The sequence below is a fragment of the Pelodiscus sinensis genome, chromosome 21 (genome assembly GCF_049634645.1).
Source record: "Pelodiscus sinensis isolate JC-2024 chromosome 21, ASM4963464v1, whole genome shotgun sequence".
NCBI lineage: Eukaryota > Metazoa > Chordata > Testudines > Trionychidae > Pelodiscus > Pelodiscus sinensis.
The window spans coordinates 20,532,127-20,543,800 of record NC_134731.1 but is presented as its reverse complement, the minus strand read 5'-3'; the positions used below and the strand labels follow the sequence as shown (position 1 = coordinate 20,543,800).

Here is an 11,674-nt window from a genome sequence, read left to right as displayed (position 1 = left end):
AGATGGAGCACACAACTTGCTCTCGGAGCACGCTGGCTTCTTCAGGCTTTGCTCAGGGCTTTGTAAAACCCTCTGTTAAATGAGCTCATCTCGTCTGAATCACAATGTAACTCCAGGCAGATTCGATTCCTTGCCGCCCTGGAATGTTCCATTATTCCTTTTGTGTGTCTCATTGCGCATGATGTTACCATTGCAAACTATTCAGACATCAGCCAGTGAATCTGAACTGTCCGGCTTGGCAATGAGATTCTATCTGGTACCCCACGGGCAAATCTACCCCACCTTCTCTACAGACTGGGGCTACGTCTAGACTGCAGCTCTCTTCCGGGATACCAGCGGTATTGTTGGAAAAGCTATGCCGCGTCCAAGGTATTGTTGGAAAAGCGGACACGTTCTTTCACCATCTCTGTAAACCTCGTTTCACAAGGAAGAAGGAATGGCGCAAAGGAGACGGTTTTCCAAAATTTGCCACCATGTAGATGCGCCAAATTTCAGAAAAGCCTTTTTTGAAAGAAAAGTGGGAAAAGATGCGCACATTGCACTTTGCGTATCTTTTTCTGACTTTTCTTTGTAGTGGAGACCTAGCCTGGGATTCCTCAAGGAAGCTATTTGCCTCCTTGAGAAGTAACACAGAATCGGGCCAGCCGACAGGAGAGGGAGGGCAAAGAGGGCGGTTGCTCCAGGGCCTGAGGATTCAAAGGGGCCTGCGGCTCCCCATCTCCACTGCTACGGCAGCAGTAGCCAGAGCCCCGGGTCCTCTAAATGGCTGCCAGGGTCCTGCGCCACATGCTCTGTGCAGCTCTGAGGGGGGCACCACACTCCAGGGGGTGCTCCGGCTGGCTGCTCCACCCCGCCTGCCTCAATTTGCTGTTTGTGGGGATAACAGCGCTCACCTGCCTCACTCGGGTGCTGTGAGGAGAAATGCAGAAGGGCAAAGGTCTCCATCCTTTTTAACCACAAGATCACTTTTTCAATGCAAGATCCATCCCCTTTCCTCCCCCATCCTCACTTGCACCAGACTGGCGTAGGAGGTTGAGATGCAGGCTGGTCTGGGATTTGGAGTGTGGGAGGAGCCCAGGGTGGGGGACTGGGGTCCAGGAGGGCTTTCAGGGGGCAGGCTCTGGGAAGGAGTTTGGGTGCAGGAGGATTCACGTCTGGGGCAGGAGTTTGGGGTAGGAGGAGGTTCAGGGCTAGGACAGGGGCTGAGGATGCAGGCTGAGACGGCTTCCGGGTGGTGGAGCAGTGGGGTTAAGGCGGCTTGCTCCTGCCCTGGCCCTGCACCACTCCCGAAAGCAGCTGGCATGGACAGCAATGGCTCCATGGCACCATGTGCTGCCCCTCACCTACAGACACTGAGCCCACGGCTTCTACTGGCCACAGTTCCCTGTTGATCAGTGGGAGCTACAGGAGTGGTGTCCACAGGCAAGAACAGCATGTGGAGATCCCCTGCTCTGCCTTTCTCAGAGGCTGCAGGGACATGCCAGCCACTTCCAGGAGCAGCAGTTCCCACAGGGATAATGACTCCAGCCACAACGGGTTCGGCATTTCAGAACTCACTGCTCAAAGAATTAAATGTAAGTGTAAGGGAGAAACGAAAGTTATGAAATGCCCAGACCAGTCACACCCCAAAAGAACCCACTTTGCAAGCAGTAACAGTAACAACCCCCCACGGACGTGTTGGGTCAGGAGAGGAGAGGGACGGACAGTGCGTGTTTGTGAGTATGACAGAGACACACACAATGTGAGAGTGACAGAGATTTGCGTTGCCACGCTTCCTCCGTCACCTTCTCTCTGTGTGGAGTCAGGGTACAGGAGTGGGGAAGAGCAAGGACACCCTGAGATCAGCGCCTCCCCTTCTCCCTCCCACACCCTGCACAGCGAGCAGGAGGCTCCCGGGGGGGCAGCTCCAAGGCAGAGGGCAGGAGCAGCCTGACATTGTGTGTGTGTGGGGGGAGGGGGGCAGTGCCAGTGCTTGATAGCTTCCTGTCAAAGCCAGTCAGGATCCCCTGTCAGAGGCACCAAGATCTACTGGTAGATCCCGATCGACTGGTTGGTGACCGCTGCTTTAGAGAGTTTTCGCAAATACGCAAGTAAGAGAACCGTAGGGAGATGGCTAGAACACACGGGAGCATTTTCTGACTCACTAGTGCTACCATAGGATTTTCTGTAGGAAAGAATATCCCAGCACTTACATGCTCTGGAGCATTAACTGCGTGATTAAGTCAATGGCAGCACATAGCCCATCAGTAAAATCCACCTCTCAGCCTTCGTGGATTCAATACAAAGGGGAAGCCAAGACTTGAATCACTGTATTTCAGTGCACAGTCTGAACAGGGAAGTCAGGGTGGATGAAGAGGCTTGGGGCCAGATGCTGGGCTCATTTATAGCTGTGCAATCTCATAGGGCATCAGTAAGGTTTGTACGTAATTAGCATATCTGGCTCTAGGAAACCAGAACAGCTAGATCACAAACCCTGAAATGGAGCACTGGATGCACATTCTAGTGCATATCTGGGCCCTAGTTTTTTGCTGTGAATAGACACGAGCAGTCAATTGCCGTATCAAGAGCTATGTGCAAAAACGAATCTAACAGAACCCTTGCAGGGCATTCAATGTCTGGCAGTTCTCTTACTGGAATGGGCACAGGGATGGGTTCCCTAGGGCGGGGATAGAATCTCCATCCTCAGAGGTTTTTAAGTCCTGGTTAACAAAGCCCTAGCTGGGATGATTTAGTTGGGTTGGTCCTGCTTTGGGGCGGGGGGTGGACTTGAGGACTCCTGAGGTCTCTTCCAGCCCTGGGATTCTAGGATTCTCTCTTGATTTGATTTATACGGGGAAACCAGTGGTGGTTTTTCGCTATGGTGCTTTTTAGCAACACACAAAGTCCCCTTAATTCCAAAGAACTGTGCTTTTCATCCCACTGCCTCAACCCTGAAGGAACGTGCCGAACATTCAGGCCAGGGGCGCAGCCAGAAGGGTGGGCGGGCAAGAATGGGGGGCAGCACAGGAGGAACGGGTGGGGCGGGGGAGGAATAGGACCTGGCTCCACATCCCAGCCAGAGCAGACAAAGGAAATCCCTGGCATCCCAGCCCCGCTCCCTGGCTGGAGTAGAGTAAGCCCCTGTGCTCCTATCCCTGGCATGGGTGCAAAGCGTGCGGATCACAGCCCACTCAACCCCACTCATGGCCAGGCTCCCGATTCGACCTACCATGAAACATAACGCTATTGGCTGAGGCCCAGTCTCGAGAGATCCATCAGAGCGTAATTCCTCCTGGAATGTCTCTGCCGAGGATCAATAGCATGTCAACGATGTTTAAACTACAGCTCTTCAAGAACAAATACAGTGTATGATCATAGCGCAACTGCCAAGGAAGATTTCTATTGGAACATGTGACCCTTCATTTTCAAATCCAGTGGAGCCGTTATAAGTGAGAGACTTCCTCTCACCTCCCTGCGACAACATACAAGTTGACTTTCACTATTCTGAAGCACAATTTACACATTTTGATGCAATAAAATAAAAAACCTCCACTCCACCTCAGCACTGTATAAACAGCTCAATGCATTAAAGATTTGACAGGAAGAAGATTGCACTGTTAGCACGTTTCCAGACTATGAGGAAAGCAACATTTCAGAGCTGAGAAAAAACAAACCAAAAAACCAAATCAAAACAAGCAAGAGAATTTATCCAAACCAATTCTGGCTTTGGTTCTTGTTTTGCAAAACCAGAACACAGCCTGCTCTGAAATCTTGGGATTTGTAATAAACGATCATGACATGATTTTTTTTAAGATGTGGTATCTCGCTGGTAGAATAGAGCACCATAAATAATTGTAGAGCCAGTAAGCTATTCCAACCCAGATCAGTGAGCAAGGAGGAAAAATACTGCTCCCTAGATATTTTAATTGGAAAAAAAAGTGAAAAATTGGAACCACAAAGTTGCTTTTCTCACTAGGGTTTAGAAAGTATTTTGGGTATGCGGATGGTGAAAGGAAAAAAAAAATCCACATTTGATGATGGTTTCCTGACCATTCCTGTAACCAAACAGGCTAACTGCATTAGGAGTTTCCAATACCTTTAAAGGATCAATGAAATCTAATTATCTTTCCTTTTCTATTCACTGAACAATCATGTTGTTTCTTCATACACATAAAATCAATATATTCCTAGCATATTAGTATCAAAAGAGATATGATCTCCAGACTCCAATTAATGGAGTACAGATAGTCTAAAGGCAAGCAAGCTGTCTTTGTAGTTGACCGTATGGGATTTAACAAAAGCTACCATTTTATTCTACCCAATATTACAGTGAGCAAAATGTTCTCACTGCTAGATATTGGTCTCTAAAGAATCACAGCTGCTTGTATTTGTCACCTTTAACCTCCAGAACATGAGAACAATTTGAACATTTAGGAAAAAAGCTGGAGAAATAACCTAAAGGACATCTTTCGCTCTAGCCCAGACCTCTTTTTCTCTTATACACAGACACATAAACATTCATTTTTGTTATGAGCAACCCCAAAACTCAAACATTTTAATTTCCATTATAATTTGTAAAAAATGTTTAGTTCATGTCCCCATATAGGATAAAATGGTGAATGCTTCCCAATGCATGAAAGAGACTGCATGGAAGAGTACTTTATTTCCTGTATTTTTAAATCACTTTTTACAGTTTAAGAATTGCACTTTAAAAAGATTATAATCCCATGAATACTGATGTGTTCAAGCTATAAGGCAGGGATACTACTAATTTTGAAAATACTATTAGAATTTTGAAAATAGTTACTGGCACAAAAAAAATTAAAAATATCTATGACTGTCATAAAAGAGCCAAGTTGGATAGCTAGGTTTTGGGTCCAGCATTCGTTGGGAACCCTGAGAGAACATCTGAAACACAGATATCTTAAAAACATGGCAGCAAGCATAACTGTCTTTAGCACATCACCATAATACACCCGAGATTGTACTGTTTAACCTGCAAAAACAAATTATACTACTCCTTAGAGCTTGCCACAATTGGAAAATTCATATGCAACAGGAGTCTAAAATCCACAGAGATAGAGATTATAAATAAACCCACGATTCTCAGCTAGTCTAAGTCAACATAGCTTCATTACTTCAACGGAGCTATTGTCATTTACATCAGGTGAGAATCTGGCCATAGCTATTTTCACACTGCAGCTTAGTAACTTGTACATGAGCAGACATATTAATATTGCATGTGGTTTTCTTGCAGTACCCACGTATATTTCATGAACAAAATGGTGCAGACAAAAGCCATTATTTCCTCAGCAGTAAACAAAAAACACCTTTATTTAAATCTAAATTCCCAGTAGCAGTTTTTTTAATATCTCAGAATATCATAAAAAGCCATCTGTGGCCCAATCTCTCTGAAATATATATTTATAAGATGCACATCAGTTTGACCTTTACTTTTCTGGGATAAACGACAATAAATAGCTTTCTTGGAAAAGAAGTTCCAGACCTGATTCAGACTTTATATACACTGGTTTTACACTTATAACTTGGCCAAATTCATTGTTGTTATTGTAGGTGCAAAGAAATTAACAACCAGGCCCCAACTCCAATTAATAGACTTGTTCTACATCACAATCAGAAGTTGTCAAAAATCCAGAAACTGTTTAAAGTTTTAGACAACACATCAGTGTATGACACCATCATGTAATTTTCCTTAATAAATGTACTGCTTAGAATCAGGACTGTTCTTCATTCACATCTGACAATTTTGATCAAACACGGTGGTACACAGGCTTGAAAAATTAGCTACCATCACCTCCAGAAAAGTGTTAAGTACAGATCTGGTTTCTGAGATTCTCTTGGTAAATTATTCCTAACAGTTTCAAAATACAGTTGATCCTTCAGTCTTCCCATTCTTTAGCTATGAATCTTGATGCATTTAAGGTTTTACTTCAGGTCTGAGATTCAAATTAAAATTTACTGGCAGCTTACTCAAAAGTTCGAACACTGATAGCCTACCTCACTCAGAACTCCCACAGAAATTGTGGGCAAATCCAGCAAGCGCAATTTGGCCCAAATTTTGTTTGGAGGCACGACTATTTAGAAAATATTAAAGGTAAGAATCCATGAAGATGGAAGACACTTGAGCATACTTTAAAGGCTTCACTCTACCAGGATAATTAGAGGTGTTTTATGACTTCAATAGATACTTTGCTGGATAAGGCTCTAGATTTGTGTGTGTTTTGTTATTTATAGCAACAAGTGTTTGTGTTTGACATACATGTTAGTAAATCTTAGGTGCTGCCAAGATTTGGTGCTGTCAAGATGCTCCAGGTATAGGTCAGGCTTTCAAAAGCCAAGCTGTCAGGTTTCATGGACACAGACAACTAGACGAAGGGGGAGCTACACTGAAAAATTCAACTCCCCTATCATTGGTATCGAGATATTTAAATGATGAAACAGGAAGCACCCTCCAAAAAGTCCAGCAATAAAATAAAAAGAGTTGCTATATTAAATTGTGTGGGTCACAGTTACGCTCTAATTGTAAGATCTGCACACTTAGAATAAAAATTACATGGAACCATGCCAATTACAGCAAATTGGATAGATGGACCTAAATAAAAAATGTCTGATATAATTCACAGAGATAGAAGGGAAGAGGTCACAAACGGCTTTTGCCTTCTTGTTGCTGTCACCAGTCTGGGCTACATGCAAATATTCTGTATCCAAGTTAGACTATAAAAGTAAGAGAAACCAAACAACAGCTCCATCAGCCAGTCATACTGTAAATCAGGTTAGTGATATCAACACCCGGAGATGTCCTTTGCTTTGTTCTTTCGTTGAAATCTAGTGTCCAAAGGATCAAAGCCCCTCTCTTTGGAGCCAAACACTGCCCAAGATGGTGTTTTGGCAACATAATCTGCTGCAGTGAAGGTCTTTGAGCCCCTGCTGTTTTCATACTCCTGGACCAGCTCATGAAAACGGTCATAATCAATCCACGTGCTCCATTCCCCGTTGATCTTGAACTAGAAAGGGGAAAAAAGAATAGTCATATCTGGCAACAATAAAGAGTACCATAAAAGCCTGAATATATGCTTAGCCAAGCTGATGCATTGAATTGGGACATCAAATGGCAGCATTCTTATTCTCTACATATGTGTGTCTCAGGGAGAAGAAGCCATCCAAAAGTCAACAATGAGAATGACAGAACATGAAAAGCCAGACAAGCAACGGGAATCCACGTTTCCAGTTCGCAACCTGAAGATTGTGTGAACAAAACACACACAATTGTGGGACAGTCACTTTTCTTATGACTAGTCAAAACTGAGTGTTATCTACTGACATATAGACTGAACGTTTTATTTCCTGGGTGCGTTACCTGCATGTCAACCATACATACACTTCATATGCTATTAACACTCAGTGCTACCTCCTCGGATGGAATAGCTCATCCTATCCTCGTCAATTACACCCAAAAGCCTCTCTCGCAGCCACCTCCGCATTCACCCAAGCATTCACTGATAGCAAAGAACATGGTTTCAGGCACAGGAAAAACTCTACTGCAGCCTTGTGTGTTACACAACAGTAGCGAGAGATCCCTGGTTGGAAGATATTGTCCCATCCCAGTGATCAACCTGCCTGACATCATCATCTTTACTGACATGCTAGGGATTAAAACGGGTTCCTCCAGAACTAAAAGCCAGAGCTAAAAGCAAGAGCCTCCAGTGCCAGCTAAACCCCAAGCCCCTGTAGTTGGGGGCTGTCACAACTCATAATCCTCAATGAATAAGCAGGGACGAGGACTTGTCACACATGCAGTAACAGCAGCTAGAGGACATTCACTTCCACACAGTGAAACGGAACAGGGTCAATAACAGAGGTGCTTTTGCAGGAAACAGGGTTGAATCATCTTTCAGGAATAAGAGGTCAGTGTCTGGGGAACAGCGAAAGGAAGAGCTTAATTACATGAATTCTCCTCTTATGCAATGGGAATTTTAAGAATTGCTTCTTTTGACACATCTCCACTGTATTTGTCTAATAACCCAGCTCTGCTAATTTAGCAACAGCCTTGACGAATCCTCAATTAGGCTTTATCGGAGCTAAGTAAGTGCCTATTACACACTCCATCCAAGAAAGGAAGACTGAGAATGTTCTGGCTCTGGGCGGTTTAAAAACTGAATGTTGCGCATTTAAGTGGCATCTGACTTGGTGCCCAAGAGCTAAAAGCTTTTCAGTTGAAAAAAAAAGCCAGTATCAGCAACATCTGAAATAAAACTTGGCTACTGTTAATACATATTGCTGTTCATCTAATTAGTAATGGGGAGAGCTTGTATGAAGATTCCTCAGCACAGTTCTCTCAGCCAAGAATGGGGAAATGCAGAGTCACAATTGCAGACGAGGATTTCATTGTCAAACCTTTTTTATGCAGTGATCGCTTTAAAGATGTGAGGATGCAAAGGCCATGTTCAAACTAGGTGATCTAGCTCTTGCTATGCATGCAGCTGATAAATAAAGCAACCTTGCAATGTAAGGAGACAACATTTTTGCCTTCAAGACAGTGTGGCCTAGTGGGCAGGGTACTACACCCGGAGAGAGGCGACCTGGGCTTTACACCCATTGCTGTTCCTGACACTGGCAAACCACTTCACTTCACCTTTGTCGCTCCCTTGCATCCTTCGCCCCTTGTCTACTCAGATTAAAGCTCTCCAGCACAGGGACTCTCCTCCTACATCAGAGGTGAGCAAGAGGCTGCCAGCGGGCGGAATCTGACCCGCCAAGCCACTGGATCCGACCCGCGGCTGCCTCTCTGGGACCCTTAAGCACAGCGCAGCGGTAGCCAATTTGAATGTGGCTCCTTGATTCTGGGAGCAAGGAGGGAGGCTCTGTGCTCTGTCCCACCCCACAGCAAAATCTCTCAACTCCCATTGGCCAGTTTCCGACCAATAGCAGCTGAGATATTTTGCCAGTGCAGGGGCTCCTCTGCCACCCCCACCCCCACCCCCTCACCTTGCCCGGAGCAGAGCCACATGAAGCAGTTTGCAACTGCAGCATTCAGGTTCCTGCAAGGCTGCTGAGTGGCAGCTGCCTAGGTAAGTGTCTCCCAGGCAAAGCCTGCCTCTGGCACCCCTGCTCTCTTCCTTCCTCTCCCAACGACCTGCCCCAGGCACCACCCAAACCCTCTGTACCCCTTTCCCCCAGGTCACAACTTCCCAGACCCTGCTCCCACTCCTAGAGCCCCTCCCCCAGGCCAGAATCCTCTCTGGCACCCATACCCCTCCCTGACCCTGAACCCCAAGCCTCTGCCCCACATCACAACCCCTCCTTCACCCAAACTCCCTCGCAGACTCCATACCCCCTCCTGTGCCCCAGGCTCCTACCTCAAGCTCCCTTCTGCACCCAACCACCGTCCCCAAACTCCCTTGGTAGAAATGTGGCCCTTGAGCACTTGTCAAAATCTTGGAGAGGCCCCCCCCCCATTAAAAATTATTGCCCACCCCGTCCTGTGTCCTATGCGCCTAACAGAATGGGGCTCTTCTATGAGTTGAGGCCTCCAGATGCGATGCCACGCAGTTGGAGAATTGGAATCGGGGCGCCTGTATTTTGTTGGTTGTTCACTTTGACTCTTGTGCCTTTGGGCAAGTCACTTAACTTCTCTGTGCCTTACTCCCCAATCTGTGAACTCACTATCCTGCTCCCTCAGTCCTCATGGGAATGAGGCGCGTTAAAAAGAGCTTTGAATCCCTAGAATGACAGACATTTAAGAAAGTTCAGAAAACGTATCGGGACGCCAACAAACCTTGGCATGCAATGCACACACCGTAATTACAGAGGGGGAACCAACAAATGGGTTGCTGTTGTACCGTTAACCGTGTGATCCAGAGCAAGTGAATCAGTTAACACACAATGGATGAATTCATGCCTACAAGAGGAATGCCAGAAAGCACAGAATGGATCAAAGCCATTTAAGATAAAGGGCAACCCAATGGTCAATAATCAAGATCAAATACAAGAGTAGAAACCTGAACAAATTTGCCAAATGGACAGTTCCACAAGCCGAGGAGACACTCTTACTTTGGGAAGGGGAAGAAAAGCCTCCCAATACATTGGAAATGACATTCAGGAGCTGATGAACTTTGTACCCACTCCCACAATAAGAAAATCTGTTAGAATCATGAGTCATCAAATCAAGGTAAAACAAAAATATAGATTGACTAGGGGGCTGTGCCCCCTTCTCACTACACTCTCCAACCCCCCTCTTGCGAGGGGTAGGCAGCCCCGGCTCACACCCCAGCTACTAGGGAAGGCCGTGCTAAATGGAGCCAACCCCACCCTCTCGGGCAGTGTTTCTTAAATTTTTTAAGACCGAGGAACACCAAACAATTTTTTTAAATGAGGAACACCAAGGATTTTTTGTTGAGAAAAAAAAAAAAGGTCAGGGGGAGGGGGAGAAGGGTCGGGGGAAAGTTATTGAGAAAAAAAAATCACCTGCCCCTTTAAAGGCAGCCATTTTAAATTCTGTTAGTCTCTGCGGCACACCTCCGACTGCCTCGTGTTACACCAGAGTGCTGCAGAACACAGTTTAACAAACACTGATCTAGGGGGCCAGGCCCGCTCTCCCCCCCCCAGACTTCTGCCTCCACCCTGCACCAGGGACGAGGAGAGGGGAGAGTCCATGCAGTTTGCAGCTGCCCCCCCCCCGGAGCTCCAGGGAGACCTCACCGAGGGAAGGGTGGGGCGTGGGCCCAAGCCACACTAGCCCTACTCTTCCTCGGCCGCCAGAAAGGGAAGGGGAGAGGAGGGCCAGGCCATGGGCAGCCCCAGCCCTCCACACAGGTCCTGGGAAAGACCAGGCTGGAGGTGGGTGGGCCTTGTTCCTATGGGACGTAGAGTGACATAATGACGTCACTCTGTTGTTCCTCCAGAAAAAACTTTTTTTTTTTTGGAGGCGGAGGAGAGAGGGGGTCCTGGCCTCTTCCAGAGAAAACTGCAGAACAGGCCAGACAGCAGACTGCTTCTCTCACTAGCTAGCTTCTTAAATTGGAAACAATCTGGTAACTGTGCATTATCTGAAGGATCATCAGAACTACCACTGAACCCAGCTCAGATGTCAGCACTGACAAGCCAATCAATAGTGGTTCAGTTTCCCCATTCCGGAGAACATGAACGTGTGGGTTAAAAAGAAATCAAGCTTACGAATGGGCCAGCATGCAAGCAGTTGCTTTATGTACAGCATTCCACTGCTGCCGGATTCAGTTGGGGAAAGTTGTCTCTTGCAGAGAAGAGATTTTAAAACAAGCTTTGGAAAGAATTAGCAGCTTTAAAAAACCAACAAAAAACCCCAAGCCTCTACTTACTTTCTCAGACCACAATAGTGTTACATTCCATTGTTCTAACTCGGGCCTGGGCAAAACCCTCCACAGGCCGGATTCAGCCCGCCAAGCCACCAGATCTGGCCCGTGGATGCAGCAAGCAGCCTCAGGAGGCAGGCTTCCTCGCTTGCCCTGCCCCTGCATGCTGCTCAGAAAAGTGGCTACCGGGCGTTTGTATTCACAACTGTGAGCAAGGGTGAGTGGTGCTTCACACACTACTCCCGCCCCCAGCACAACTCCTGTTTGAAGAACAGGCAGCATGTGAAGCACCACTCCCCCCCCCACCCCCCCGGCTCTTATTCACCGAGCACATGGCCCCTGCAGCC

At 46.5% G+C, this 11,674-nt stretch overlaps 1 protein-coding gene across 1 annotated transcript in view; it reads right to left on the bottom strand.

Annotated features, from left to right (window-relative positions):
- Window positions 1-5,295: 5,295 nt before the first annotated feature.
- Window positions 5,296-11,674, bottom strand: part of LOC102458161 (S-adenosyl-L-methionine-dependent tRNA 4-demethylwyosine synthase TYW1) — a 187,789-nt gene continuing 181,410 nt past the window's right edge. The window contains exon 17 of the mRNA XM_075905103.1: window positions 5,296-7,004. Coding sequence (XP_075761218.1) covers window positions 6,783-7,004 — 222 coding nt within the window. The 3' untranslated portion in view covers window positions 5,296-6,782. The remainder of the gene's footprint in view (window positions 7,005-11,674) is intronic.